The 16,308-nt window shown below is 31.0% G+C and overlaps 1 protein-coding gene across 3 annotated transcripts in view; it reads right to left on the reverse strand.

Annotated features, from left to right (window-relative positions):
- The window catches only part of Rsph3 (Radial spoke head protein 3), a 71,776-nt gene that overhangs the window by 24,883 nt on the left and 30,585 nt on the right, over nucleotides 1–16,308 (reverse strand). For all 3 annotated transcript variants that reach the window (XM_080146928.1, XM_080146927.1, XM_080146926.1), the window contains 5 exons: nucleotides 13,896–13,993; nucleotides 13,600–13,667; nucleotides 12,407–12,460; nucleotides 9,453–9,507; nucleotides 8,803–8,949 (listed from right to left, as the gene is read on the reverse strand). In XM_080146928.1, the coding sequence (XP_080003054.1) occupies nucleotides 8,803–8,949; nucleotides 9,453–9,507; nucleotides 12,407–12,460; nucleotides 13,600–13,667; nucleotides 13,896–13,993 (422 nt within the window). The remainder of the gene's footprint in view (nucleotides 1–8,802; nucleotides 8,950–9,452; nucleotides 9,508–12,406; nucleotides 12,461–13,599; nucleotides 13,668–13,895; nucleotides 13,994–16,308) is intronic.

The following is a 16,308-nucleotide window of genomic DNA, read 5'->3' on the forward strand; positions in this document are numbered from 1 at the left end:
TGTTAGGCGGCAGGACCAACGATGCAATCTGCACCTTTGAGACAGGTTGTAAAGAGCCCATCACCAGGAGGCTGGAGAACTTGGAGGAGTTGACCCGTCAGTTCCATCAGGTGTACAAGGAGCAGCTCATGCCTGAGCTACTCAAGTCCGTCAAGTGGCGCAGCAACAAGGTGCTGCTCGAGCCGGGAGACGTGGTGCTAATCGACGATAGCACAAATTTGATGAAGAAGTTCAGATTGGGGCGTGTGGAAGAAGTGCGCCCAGGTGGGAGGACCGTAGTTTGCAAGTTCAAATTATCAGATGACGCAGCCGCCACGAGTAACGAGACTTCCGCAAGACGTCTGCTCAAGATCAATCTACCCAAAGTTTAGTATAAGTATCGTTCTTGTTTAACTTTGAATTTTATTTTTACGGTAGATTTATCAGATATTTTTTTTCGAAAGACAAAAAACGCAAATTTTGACTCAATTTCGTTTAAACTTTCAAATCGACGCAAGATTTTTTTCATTTGAAATGCAAACTTAAGTTATTTATACGTTTACGCAAGTTTTTTCAATGATTTAAGTCTTTCCGGGACCTAGGATTTTTTTCGCGGAAATTTTCCTAGGTACCTACGCAAATACGAACATTTTTATCCTTGTTTGATTGAAATTCGATATGATAAAAAGTAACACAATGAGATTTTTTACATCATATAAATATTTCTTAAGATTTATTATAATCACATAGATAATTTAATATTACATATATTAAAATTATTTCTAATTACCTTTTAACCGATGTACCTAAAGAAAAATGCAGATTTTTTTCGCCTTGAATTAAGTAGATTCTTTGAGTTCGAAGATTTAAGCTTAATAAGACCGCTCTATAGTGTATCTTAGCTCTGTTACCTCGGCCAGACATACTACAGAACGGCAAAACTAAAGCATAAGATAATTTTATTTTGATTGCTTTGATTGATGATTCTAAAGTTTCTTGAATTATTCATGATTCTTTTAATTTTTGATTTGATTTAAACATCACTAATTATGTTTATTTTCAGTTGATGGAGCCCTGCGCCAGAAATCCTGTCGGAAATTATGCAGTATCAAAAAATTGTGATGGAAAGACATAACGTCCGTCAGGATAGCTGGAACATGGCATTATTAATATTTGAAAGATTGGTTAGTTTGTATCTTGAGGGGTTCATTCTAACTGAGGCCCCAAATTGCCTTAATTTTGACTGTATGAATATGTACAAGTTGCTTTCTTCTTAAAACAGAGAGAAATTGCAAACTCAGCATTTAGAGAAGTTCTTTTCTTATAATTGAGCTTTTGTTTTATTTTGGTAATTTAATTTGCATTTTTCAATTGCAATTTTATTTTACGCAATTTTGATTCACGAAGATTTAAAATTATGAAGTTTTAATTTTCCGATGTTTGATGATTTTTACAGTCATATTTTATTTAGATTTAAGTATCTATTTTATTAAACATGTTAGATTTAAGGATTTACCTATCTTATCTAAGAATGTCTAGATGTAAGCCCGAGTATTTTTCCGCTGGAGAAAATGCTTAATTTTGAGAAGTTTTTTATGAAAATTTTACTTTTCTTTTTTAGCAAAAAGATTTAGTAGAAAAAATGTCATTATTTAATCTTTCTTTCTTTTGATTAAAAGTTTGAGTTGATTATTTAATTATTGATGCGATTTTTAATATAAAAATCATTTGCCTATTATTATGTAGGTACCTAATCAAAGTTTAGGTACTATTGATATTAATTCATGTATTCGCAATTACATGGTCTGTAATTCTAACTTTAATTGAGATTATGAGGCCATGATTAATGAGATGTGTGAGTGGTAAATGTGCATTTCATGAATGTTGAATGCTTTTCCCATTCCTTATTCCTATCCTTATGTGGTAGTGGAGTCGGTTTGAGTTATTGTGGTGTTCGTAAGTTACCATAATTAATTTTAGGCCAGATGGCCATGCCATTTTAAACTCTTGTAATTTATGCATTATGAGATTGTGATTTTGTGGACACTGTCTGCACGCATGATGTTAAGATGAGTTATTGTGTTCGATTCCCAGTGACTAGACGGGTGTGTGTTGGAATGATTTTTCTTGTATTCCCTGGCAAGTTCGAACCCATTAATTCCCTTTTCCTTACACCAGAGAATGAGTGTGTTACGCGGCATTCCTAACTATCTCCGCGCTTCGCTTGTAAACAAACAAAGGCGCGCACATTTTTTCCTTGTTGATTCCCATGTGAAGAGCTACGTGAATAAAAATAATGTATTGGATGGATATACATGCGCTCTAATCCGTGGAAGATCTCAAATAAGCCTTCCTGCTTAGTTTGACGTATAATGTGGTAAGAATTTATCTTTAATTCTTAATAATAAGTGTAGTATGGTATATTTTTACGAAGAAATTTAAAACATTAATTTTTCAACAAATAGACCATTTAACTGCTAACTTTTGACATACGAATATTTTCCTTAATTTTATTGATCATTTGAATCTAAAATTATCAATTTCTGATGCTATTTAATATGTTTCGTGCCAATTTAAAGTTTTTTAGAAATTTTATATTTTTAATTAAATTGAAATCACGCAACCTCGATATACAAAAATAATAAACCATTAATATTATGTTATTAATTTTATATTTTTGTTTTAGATGCACCGTTTTCATGGTAATAAATACACATTTGTAAACATTCACATGTTGGTCATTCGGAGGGCTTGGAGATTAAGATTTCGTGTACGGCAAGGCATGCGTACCGAAACACACAGAAAATGAGATAGAAAAAACCGGAGGGGGGGGCGTTCAACGCCCCCCCCCCCCCGACCGTTAAGGGTTAATGTGTATTTTTATAGAGAACAAGAACCTATAATTGTTTTTTCCATATTCCTACTGGTTGTATCAGAAAATCGGAAAACTCAGTTTTTTCTGACTCACCCTGTAGATAGATAGATAGATAGATAGATAGATAGATAGATAGATAGATAGATAGATAGATAGATAGATAGATAGATAGATAGATAGATAGATAGATAAATACCTATAAATATGAATTATAACTATAAAATACCGTTAATTTAATTTATTTCTCCAATAATAATTTAGATTTTCCTTTTTGTGAAGGTTCCGTGATTTTAACATTTAGCTTTTTTTCATTAATAATGAATATTATTTCCAGTGTGACTTCAAACCGATTAAAATCCACAGTGAAACGGTTTAAATCTGTCTATAATATGATGCGATAAACAAATTTCAACTAACTGGCCTGTCTGTAAGTCCCTTAAAATTTGTAAATCTTGTAAATTAAGATCTGGATCGATTTCAAGCAAATTATGAAGATTTCAATAACAAGGCATACCAAAAATCGATTACAATAGCATATTCTTTTTTGTCTGATTGTAAAGTATTCTCTAGCTCCGAAAAAGTCTTACTTTTTTAAACTGAAGTAAAATAACCTTTTCTTATTAATACTAATTTTCTAATGGACCTGACACTTTGGATCTCTTCAACGGTAAAAACCAGAGAGAGAGTGCACAGTACACTAGTCCTCAAAGTTTTATAATCAAGTTTTTCTTATTCGTATGCTTAACAACTTTGGGGACTTTAGTCAATTTGATTGGTTGATTCATTAAGTCAGGTGTTCAAATTTTTCAAACTTGTAATTTTAATCTACAGAAGCGATAATTTTGTTTTTCATAAATGGGGATGTACATCAATTTATCGAACTGTCTTATCCCTTTAGATCCCAGGTAAAAAACTTACCAGTAGCGTCAATGCGGTTTATTTCTTTGATAAAAGTTGTAGGCTAATCATATTTAATCACAGTAAATGGTATAATTTAAAGTCAATTAGGTTTTTTTTTCTACGTAACTTTTATATACAAAACAGTTAATACTTTTCTTTTTAGATAATGATATGGTTGTTGTAGAAAAAAGCTACTCTGAAAGTTTATAAGTCTCTCTCTCTCTCTCTCTCTCTCTCTCTCTCTCTCTCTCTCTCTCTCTCTCTCTCTCTCTCTCTCTCTCTCTCTCTCTCTCTCTCTCTCCTCTCTCTCTCTCTCTCTCTCTCTCTCTCTCTCTCTCTCTCTCTCTCTCTCTCTCTCTCTCTCTCTCTCTCTCTCTCTCTCTCTCTCTCTCTCTCTACTCCAACTAATTACATTGAGCTTAAATCTCTTTTTTTCTATTACAAACTGAATATAATGGGTGAGTATTTCTTTTTTCAAATTTCTAACCCATACAAGGAGACCCAACTCCAAATACCAATGTAACCAAAACTTACCTGACCTGAAGTAATAAACAAACAAACCCTTTCTCCTAATATTTATTAACATAGGGAAGGGGGGGGGGGGGGGTTGATTCCATGCTCGACTAGGCATACTGAGGGTAACTAATATTTTTTTTTTTAAACTTATAAATGATTTTTTTGTTTAGATTATTTATTAATTTTGTTAGTTAACTCCACGTCTTACATAATAAATAAAATAATCTTTCAAATTTCGAAATTCTTATGCAACTGAAATTAAAATCTAGGAACCCTGTGAATAAAAACATTTTAAACTATCAAATTCTCTATTCTATTCCAATTGATGAACATGGTGAATTTCTTTAGAATATCTGTTTGTAGATTGCAGACAAAAAACCTTATTTGATGGGGGTTAAGCTTATTTTATATACCCAGCAACCAATTCCACTGTCATCCCTAAAACTATGCTCAAAATTAAATTAAGAAACTTCGTTCTACCGTTTCACCATTAAATAACGATAGGAACCTGCTTATGTATCCTTTCCAGGGACGTCCATGGGGAGTAGAGTAAGGTGGTGATTATCTTTTCCCATATCATTTGGAACCCCCTCTAAAGGAATAAACTATAAACAAAAACATGCTTAAAACTACTTTAGTTATAAGGTAGGGAAATGCACTTCTTATTATAAAGTTGCAAACTCTGGATTGAAATAACTTGTCCAATTGTTTCTTATCATGAAAATAGTTAGTTCACTAATTTTTAGGCAATTTTGGTATTTTTTGTAGTTAATATTCGCTTTGTTTGTACGTCTGTCTGTGAATATTCCCATGAATATTGTATCAAATTTGGTGGATTTCTGTAAATTATAATTATATTTACTGAAGGTTTTGACCACCTAATCTAGATTTAATAAAGGTATTCAAAGTTTTAAAGCATACAATGAGAGTCTGTGAAACCAATGCCTATTCCTAGTTGAATTAAATAGAATTTTCTGGACCAATAAGAAGCTTTATTATTAAGGAAAACCCTATCGGATCACCAGTTAACGAGATCTTAAATCACATACTTACAGGCATCATGTTATTTATACAACTGCATCAACTGTAAAATATAAAACATAAAAATAAAACAAATTATCCTATTTACTTTGAGTTTGTTTATTTATGTTTTTGTTTCTACTACCTAGCTGTTTCTATAACAATACAATGTTACTTGAATAACATATAACTTTCGATGTGATCATCCATAAGTAGCAGGGCACATAAAAATTATGGATTGACAAAGTTATATAGCAAATGTCTAGTTGTCATAAAAAATAATACAAAGAAATTAGAAATCACACAACCTTATTCAATAACATATTTTACTAGCTGTTTTTATAATAATAGTGTTACTTGAATAACATATAACCAAGGAAATGATCATCTATAGCGAAGCTAAATACAACGTTCAATTGACAAAAATACAAAGTTATAGAGTGGTCATAAAAATGATAATATATAAAAACTAGAAATCAACAAACCTTTCTTAATAATATATTGATATATCTTTCGTCGCATGATTGACAGACTGACGGGCGGACAAACAAAGTGATTTACAGAGTTGCTTTTACAACATATATCTTAATCTTCATATAAAAGTGATAAGATGTGTTTCTGTGTGTCTGTCTCTACCAAAAGGATTTCGCTAACCGCTGTTCAGTTTATAACTATTTTTGGGGTGGGTACCACGGTCCACCACCCTCCGTGGAAACCCTAGAAAAATTTGACCTCCAAAAAACTTTTTCTTTTTAAAACTAAGTTTGAAAACTTTACCCTCCCACCTAAAGTGCCCCTAGAGGCATAGCCACTAGTGTTCTGAAAAATTCCAACTACTCAGTTCAGAGATGGACATCCCTTTATTATTAAAACCTGCTGTAATTGTATATAATTTAAATCTCTGGAAACCATAAGAAAAAGTTTTTATAACCACTGCTGTGACACTAACTTAAAATCATGATTTATCAAAAGTCTGTGTTGGAAGAGTGGTCTTACAAATATATAATATAAAGATATATTATGACATGGGTAATTTTGTCGGAAATTTAGCTTGTTATATAGTTATTATTCATTGGTCAGGAGGGTAGGGAAGAGTAAAAGGAGTTGAGGGGGGTGAGGGTATCTTTATTTTAGCCAGCTGGAAAACCAATTTGTTAGACTAGCTGGAACTCTGGTGCAATATCCAAGTAATCATATTGATTGATTGGTCCTACAAAAACTACTCTTTGTTTATATTCTTATATTATGAGTAGCAAAGCTGCTCTGTAACTCACTTTGTCTAAATGTCCATTCGTCTTTCCGCCACTCAGTCCATAATGATATGGGGGAAACGTGATTTACTTGGCTTCTATTCAGAATAGATTTCCCTTTCTTATTTACTTTGTCCGTCATTCTGTTAGTTAAGCTCTTAGTGGCATAACATGTAAGACGACTGATTATATAGGGATACACTTCTTTATCAGTTGGTCTACATTTAATGCTCTTTTAAGGCATCAAACTTCTTTAGAGGCATAGATTTTTAATGGCTGCTATTACAGATAGATGGCTTTATTAAGATTCTATAGAAAATATGTTATTTAAAGTTTTTATTTTTATTTTTGTTTTATACTCTTTCCTATGGCCGTTTAACATCCACCTTATAACTCACTTTGTTCGTTTGTCAATCCAAGATTTTTTATGCTTTGCTGCTTATGAATGCTGTCATCCTCGTTTGTAGTAGGAACATACAAAAATTACTTCTTTTTAAAAAAATATGCAAAATAAAGTTTGTTTAAGTTTATTATGGTACGCAAAAACTTTGAAGCATCAACATAGTTTTTTTTAAATAGAGTAATTTACTATAGAGATTATGTTTGTCTGTTTATTTAAGGCATCCTAATAGAAACAGAAGGACTTAAATTTGACAATTATACTAGTACCCAAAGTTTAAAAACATAGAATTGATAATTCAATTGCTTTAAAACTTTAGTTACTTTAATTAAATCATGATTGGTTGGTTCAAACCATATTTTAATCATTTTAAATATTTACTATCATTAAGAAAAGAGGGTAAAAATCTATACAATAAAATAACTTTACTAATATAGAGGGGTTTAAAGCCATTTTCTTCGTATAACATTTAAGATTTCTACTCTATTTGCAGTTATATCAATTGTTTAGAGAATAGCCCATCAATAGCTGTCAACTTAAAAAAGCAAAACTGTAAACAAACCAAAAATGGTTTCCTATACTTTTTCAAGCTATTGGATTACAGTACAATATGTAAAGACTTAGTGGTTACTAAGTTTTGGTAATTGGTTACATATTACGGTTTGCTTGTCATAGTATTTATGCGACTTTAAATAATTGTTAAAAAGTTTTTTTGAGCATTGTGGATAATTGAAAATTGATTGCAAACTATCAATACCTTTTTAGCAGAGAATCACTAATTAAAGCTTAAAGTCTAAGGCAATATAGAAAACTTTAAAAAGATAAAAATGAACTTTAACATTGAATTAAATTATTAACCCAAGTCTCTGTTTATCTATTTATCTATCTCCCTGTCTTTTCTTTCTCTGATCCTTTGTGAATGTTGGTCCTTATATTTAGCTAATATTACTAAATATCTCTCTACTATTATAGAATGTAATCCTCCTTATTTGCTCAATTAAAACACAAAACAACACAAAGTATTTTTAAAATCAAACTTTTATAATGTGTTGTGATGATATAGAGAGAAAATAACTTTAGGACCTGCTGTTATTATTGTTACCATCCAAAATTAAACTAGACATCACGTTTTAAATTGAAAGGAAATTTGTCTTTCCTATTTATATCCTAAATCTATTTTATAATAGTATTTAGAATTGCTTTTCCAGTATGGTTTCAAAACCAATTAATATCCGCAGGATAAGAATCAGTTTCCAGGAATACTGAAAAATCATGCATAGTATTAGCATAGTATTACAGACAATTTTCCACGAATATTAAAATAAAACCATAATATCTACACCAGTTTTCTAGTCTTCTAATTTCTCATTTTAATACTTTAATATTCGCGAAAACTGTTAATAATTCTTTTCGATAATTTACTATTATCTAGATTTTATAGTGTTTAAAACAAATTAGGATGATTATTATTTTTTGAGGCCTTCATCCCTTTAGTGTTAACAATAAAGATATCAATTTTATAAAAGAAAATATACAAAAAATGTTGTTACTTTATTCTGAAGAAAGTAAAAGTAAGGGGTATATGTGGTGGTTCCCCTCAAAGTGCCTTGTGGAGCATGTAAAACCCTAAAGCTACTTATTTTCACGTACATTTATACAAGCTTTTCGTGTAATTTACTTTAGGTCACATTAGGTTAGGTTGCATTGGAGCTGGGTAGCCCCACATAGAGAAAAATTAACCCATTCATTATTTTTAATTTATTTCAAAATGTTGGGGTAGTATTCATTGTTCGCTAGATAATTTAAGGGAAAGAACCGTTATTCTATACCTATATGAAGCAAAGAAAAGATTTAAAACTAACCTCCAGCCATTTCTCAGTTTGTAGCTGTGTATGCTTTCTACCAGGTATAGGTGGCATGTGACCGTTCGGCAGGCCTCCAGATCCAGGTACGGTACCACCAATACTGCCAGCCATGGATCCATACGGATTTATATACCCTGCACTTGTCTAAATCGAATAATAGTTATTTATCAAATCGTTTTATAGACAGCTTTCCGCGGATATTAAATTGAAAAATTATAAAAAATAAACCATATTTGTTAGCCCCAAGAGGCCAAATGCCAGGGCTGACAAAATTGGTTTTATTTTATGTATTTTATTTTAATTTTCATTGAAAGTTGTATGTAATACGATGCTTAACATAATTTTACAGTATGGCTAAGAACCGGTTCTAATCCAGCAGATAGGCATAAAGGAAATCATATTAACGAATAATAACCCCAGACAAGAAAAAAAAACAATTAAACAGGTGAAATTTAGTCTTTAAGAAACAAATTAAAAAAACCATATAATAAAAAATGTTTCGTTATTTTGTATGGCTTATCGCATATCCTTTTTTTTATGACACCTTAACATCTGCTCTGTAACTAACTTTGTCCGTTCGTCAATCTAAGATATTTTTATACTTCGCTACTTATGGATGTTGTAAATGTGATCCTTGTTATAATTACCTTTGAACATGGAACTTTGATGGGTAACCGTAATCCCGGACCTCCATTCATATGTCTAAATAATTCACAAAATTAGAAGGGTCAGAGGACTGTCAATTACATCTGTATCTACAGAGAAAGAAGGGACAATGGGCTGTTTATTACACTAGTCCCCAAAGTATTACAATAAAGTATTCTCGTTGGCTCATTATCTTTGAGGACTTTTTACTAAATTTTAGTTGGTTGGTTTATTAAGTTGAGTGTCAAACGTTTTAACCTCTAATTTTAATCTACAGAAGGGTTAATTTTGTGTGTCATAATTTGGAATGTAAATTAATTTATCAGCCATTGTCTTATCCCTTTGGATTCCTATGTAACGAATTCTTTTAAAAATTTATCTTATTAATTGGCTCAAAAGATATGTGTAATTTTATTTATTTTTGTAGGCTAAAACCATGTTGAAACCCAGGTGTGGTGTTTCGAGAATCCAATACAATTGGTTTTACAGTTTTTTTAGATTTTTTTTCAAATAAAAGATAAACTTTTTTGTTTTACTAACGAAATCAGCCAAAGCTTTTAGGGTTATTGATTTTAAGGGTTAAAAACTGTGTTAAACCCAGTTAAATCCCCATTGATAATATACACAATTACCCCTGTAAGTTACAATTAGTGATTGAAACGTTTGAACACTCAACCTAATGAACCAACCAATTAATAAAAATAGTCCACAAAGTTGTTAAGCCAACAAATGAGAAAACGTTATTATAAAACTTTGGGGGCTAGTTTAAATATTATCCCAATATGTCCCTCCCTCCCTCCCTGGTTAAACCACTATACAGTGCTTCACAAAATTCAAAAAAGGCCTGTATGGGGGTGAATTATTTTAACGGTATAAAAACTAATCATGCGGGTACAAAATTTATTTAATCAAAACATTTATATGAATAAAAACAAGGATGACAACATCCATAAAAGCGAAGCTCTGAATTGAAACAGTGTGACAGACGAATATTAACCCTTTTAGATAGTCAGAACTGAATATTGTTGCAAAACTTCTTAAATACATAATTCTGTTTAAGGACATACTGACATTTTTAGGACTTGATTATAGAGATGATTTGCTCAAAATATTGTACCTTATTGTAATAGAAATATGTATTCTAAAAATCAGACCAATCGGATGATTTTATCACATAAAAAATTGTTGTTAAAAAAGTTAAAAAATGAACATTTTTAAAATAAACGTACGTACATTCTAGTTAAGATTATAGAGTTGCTACGCTTTCTAAATCGTACTACTACAGGAATCACCGAGAAAAGTTTGAAATCGATAGGACAATTCTAACATGCCTAAATTAACGAAAAAAGCTATCCATTCCGGACGGACTGACCGACCCTAATTATAGAAAAGCTTCGCTTTTAAAAATTATTATTTTAGTTGAGTATATGTTAAATGTACCCTGTATTATGTAGATATAGTAGATCTAGATGGTCAATCTGGCTACATAAACCGACAAATTTTAAAAGGTAATTTAAAAAGACAAGCCCCTTTGTTTATTTACATTTCTATACGATTAATTCAATTATACAGAGTTTTCGACGATGTTTATTCTGTACATGTTTTAATCAATAATTAGGCCAGATTGTTATTCCACTCTTTTCTTATTGGCTATTTTAGAGGGTATGTATCTATATTTATTACCCCAGAGAGAAAGGGGACAATGAGCTGTTTAATACACTGGTCCCCAAAGTTTTAAGTTTTTCTATTCGTTGACTTAAAAACTTTGGGGACTATAGTAAGTTTTGATTGGTTGGCACATCAAGGTCAAATGTTTCAACCACTAATTTTATCTTTCAAAGGGGTAATTTTGTTTATCATTATTGGGGATGTACATCATTTTATCACCATTGTCTTATTCCTTTGGATCCCTTCTATTACCCTGTTTCATTTATTTAGAATTAAACTTGCACCTATTTATTGGAATTTTATTGCAAAAAAGTAAACAAAACAAATACAAGAACAAACATTTTTATAGCAATATCTTTATCTTAAATAAACTCTCAAAAACCAAACCAATTATTTTCTAATTCTCAGTTTAACGCTTTAAATAGTTCTAAGCTCGGTTTTTGGTTATTTAAAAAACTCTTGGCTTCGGCAAAGCTTAATTATCTGTCTGTCTGGAGCTTTGGATCTCATAAACCGCTGAACCAAAATGGTTAACCTTTACAGCGAAGCTTCTTATATACTATTTATATGACCCCACTATCTCTCAAAAAAGTATACTAAAAATCATTAAAATAAAACTTTTTTAGAACAACGGATATCAAAAAAGTAGAAAAGATTTGCATATGAAAAACGCAAACTAGATGATTTCAACTTTTTGGCCAAATTTGCACCGAGTAATTAGCAATTCAAATGAAAATATTTGCAATGAAAATGCAAACATTGCAAAAAGAATTGCACAGTTTTCTTTATCACAATATGCTTTTCATAATTTTTTGGTGTACAATTTTCTGGGAGGAAGAGAACTTTGGACTGTATTCTATACTGGTACCCAAAGTTTTATAAATATGTGTTCTCATTCGTTTGGCTGAAAACTTTGGGTACTTTTGTTGAATTTTATTTGGTTTAATTAAAACTAGAACTTTCCAAACTTTTCAACCAATTAATTTAATTAGTAACATTATTTATATTAGTTTGTTAAGATTTTCAAGGTAAACTTTTTATGGGGGGGGGGGGGGTAATGAAAATGTAATGAATTTTTTTTAAAAATATCCCTTTTTTCATTGTTTTCCTAACCACTATACTTCTTCAACTTTCTTTACCCATGGGCTCACAGTGTAACGGGTTCAACAAGTAAGTGTTATACAATTTTGACAAAACTTTTAGACAATTTGTGTATTTTTTTGAAAACTTTTTATTATCATCATTTTTCTATGTAATTCCACTGTGGCGAATTTTTGACATTGCTTACCTGTTTGAAAATTGAGGAGATGGGGATTGGTATACTCTGTGGTCATAATGTGTTCTAAATAAAAATAGATGTATAAATAGGGTGAGCCAGAAAAAAAATGCGCTTCATAATTTTTCGCCGTAATTAATAGAAATACGGAGAAAAATGTACCCAAAACGTACTCAAAGATTTACAAGTACGCCTTCTCATTAGTTAAATAATATTTATTAAATCTATACTGGATGGAACAGACTAACAATGTTCAAACTTTTCCACCGTTAATTGTACATAAGAGTTAATTTTGCATATCAAAATTGGGCGGTGGGGGCGGAGGATGAATCAGTTTATTGTATACTAGCGGCTACGCCCCTAGAGGCCTCTAGTGGCACTTTAATTGTTTTTGTTTATATTCAAAATATAGCTATTTAACGTTTGACGTTTATTTTTCGTTGAACTCTCTTTCTAAAATCGATAAATTTAAAAAAATCTAATTTCTCTAGGGAGGGTGGTGGTACCCTCCCCCAAAATAGATATAAACCTTCCCGGGACATATGGGAATATACCCTGTTAAGGAGAATCCGATCAGTTCAGCGGTTAGCGAGATCCTTTGGTACAAACACACAGACACACAAACATCCTGTTACTTTATTATAAGGATTGTCCTATCCCTTAAGATCCCTAACATTTTATTTTGAATACTACTAAGGATATTTATAAAGAGAAAGACAATAAAATTATAAAGAAATCTGTCACCCCAATGATAATGAACAAAATTTTTCTTGTCCTCTAATATTCAATACATCTCCGTTTAAATGTTATATAAGAAATAACCGGTTGTTAAAAATTACACAATCAAATGCCATTCGAAAGTCAAACTACACTTAAATATAAATTATTTAATAATGTACTATTACATTAATCGATATATTACTACTTGGATGTTGCACCAGATTTTAATGTGTTCTGATAAAGTGATGCTCGCAGCTGGCTAAAATAATGATACCCCCCATCCATCCCTTAACCCCATTCCCTCTTGAATTTAACAAATGCTTTTTAAATCTCCTTGTCCTTATTCCCATCTATGATTTTTGTGCTTCGCTACTTATAGATGTTGTAAACCTTGTTTTTATTACATTTTATTTATATCATCATTGCTGCGCTAATTGTGTCCTTAATTCATAAAAGTTTTTAGTTGTACTAAACAAAAAGTTTACCTTCTGGATTTTTTAGCAGAACCTGAATTACTTCTTTTGATATAGGAGCCATCACTTTGAGTTATTTTCTAAATAAAATTTTTAAAAATCGAGGATTTTAAAATTCAATTTTAATAGATTTTCGAAAACTTTGTAAATATTTATTTACAGTTTAGTTATGTTATATTTTATTATTTCAATTATTTTTGCTCTTTATATAACATTTTACTCTTCTTTACAACCTAGAAAATCACGCTTTCCTCTCTGCGTTACAGATGGACGGACAGACAACTTCAATTATTTAATATTAAAATTACCTGTTTATTACTACCAAATTTATTAATTTGATTTCTGAAGGCACTGTATGTGTTGCCTCGTATTACCCGGCGGTCTATCATTATGTTCGGGGCTTTACCTAAAATAAATCGATACTACCATAGCTGGACAAAGTTTCTCAAAAATCAGTTATCAAAGGGGGTTGGGAGGGGCTATAACAATTGCCCTATACTATGCTAAGACTTTAATCTTAAATCAAAATAGCCTGAAACCATCCCTGGGCCAATATAAAGCTTTTTTTTAGTAGAGAACTAAATCAGTTCAGTTATTATTAAAATCTTAAGCTTAAATGAAAAAAAACCGTATTGCTTTCTTTAAAGAGATGAATCCACGTCCATTTATTAGGGACAAAACCGCAGGCAATGCTTATAATTGAGTATAGAGAAAAAGCATTTAGTGTAAATCTTGTTTTTAAGTATTGACAGAAATTCTGCAAGTCATCTCGTACAAGATTTCTTATTAAATAAAAATTTAAAATTAATAATAGATATTTCATGCAATAGTTTCCGATATTTTATTAGGTTTGGCCTTACAAAATATTAAGGTAATATTGTATATTTAAAACCAAAAAAAAAAAATATTTTATGATTTTCTTTTTGTTTTTATTTTTATCTATTGTATTATTTACTTATGACTTTAAATCTAAATGGAATTTATAACACATAAAGATCAAGGGTTTCCCTTATATATCTTTTTCGTCTAAATAGTATGGTATAGACCCCCCTCCTCTGCTAGGCACTATATAGGAAAGTACCCTTAATTCCTAGGAAACATTTTTTTTAATTTCAAAATTTATATACATATTACATATGCACTTCATAAGTAACACTAAAAATGCAATTAACTTTTCAGTATGGATTCAAAATATCTGCTGGATTAGAACCGGTTCTCAGCCATACTGAAAAATCCTGTATGTCATCATATTTCAGACAATTTTCCACGAATATCAAAATAAAAACAATATTAGCCAGAACGTTTGACCACTCGGGGCTAACAAAACGTGGTTTAACCTTAATTTTTTTTATTTTAATATCCGCAGGAAGCTGTCTATAGTATGTTGCAATAAATAACTATTTTTTTATCCCTGTTAATTCCAAGGCAGAGAGAGAGACGGGACAATGGGTTGTTTATTACACTAGTCCCCAAAGTTATAAAATAACAGGTTTTTTTATTCGTTGGATAAAATACTTTGGGCGATACTTTGGGGTAATTTTGTGTATCACCATAGGAGATGCATATCAATTTGTCTGCCATTGTCTTATCCCTTTAGATCACTGGATAATATTGTATAAAACCAATATATGAAGTTAATCATGTATATAATCCATGATTATCCAAGGTTATCAAGTATCATGCAATTATTTTAGATAGAAAGGAAGATAGATAAAATGATAAGTATAAAGATAGAAAATACAAGGATAAGTATGTCCTTAAAAGGGCAGCAATAACAACCTAAATACATAGAAGAGAAATATATATACAAAACAAACGTTTAATGCCAAAACTGCCAAAATAAATGTTATACAAACATTGAGTGCCTCTGTCTTGTGAACGACGTACAGACAAGTTTAGTTCAGAGCAGATTCGCTGCTAAAAGAAGGGGTTTAGATAGTATATGATCAGTATTGAGTTGTATAAAAATGATATTTGTTAAGCATCAAGTTTGAATTTGAATGTTAGAAATAAATCAGGTTTCACTTAAAAATTGGGGAAGGGTATTCAAATACAAGACACCACTGTACAAAATTTAGAGTGTGTAGCCATTGTCTAAGCCATGCGATACGAACGTACAGGTCGACTATAGTTGTAGTAAAGCTTTGTCACTCGAGGCAATTGAAAGAAAGTTATTAAGAAAACAAGAATGTCAATGTCCATAAGCAATGAAGCACAAAAATATTACAAGAGTTCAAGAAAAACATAAGATTAAACTAAAGGATCTGAGAAAATCTTTTGTAGAACACATGATTAAAATGCGGCTAAACAGTAGAACGACCGTTATAGATGCCTTAAATTTAAATATGATAATGTTAATGTTGAAAAAATGTTTCAGCCGTCTATTTTGAATGATAGATTAGAAAACAGTAATGTCCGGACAGACGGGTAGAAATTTTAAATTATAAATTAGCTTCGCTACTAATAAAGGATAAATATGTTTCATGAATATTGAATAACTAATTAGTTATCGGAAATTCATAGTAAATATAGGATCATCTCAAAAATTGTCTACTTTATATATCTAAAAAATGCGTTTTTGAAGTATAGCCTTTATATTAAAATGAATAGATACAAAAATAATATCTTGACCAGTGGCGTGCAGAGGATACTGTCATTTGAAAATTTTGACACCCAACCTACGGTTTTTTTTACACACCCTTAAACCAAAATCTAGGGGGT

Source organism: Acartia tonsa, chromosome 14, assembly GCF_053477335.1.
Source record: "Acartia tonsa isolate MP-2025a chromosome 14, ASM5347733v1, whole genome shotgun sequence".
Taxonomy (NCBI): domain Eukaryota; kingdom Metazoa; phylum Arthropoda; class Copepoda; order Calanoida; family Acartiidae; genus Acartia; species Acartia tonsa.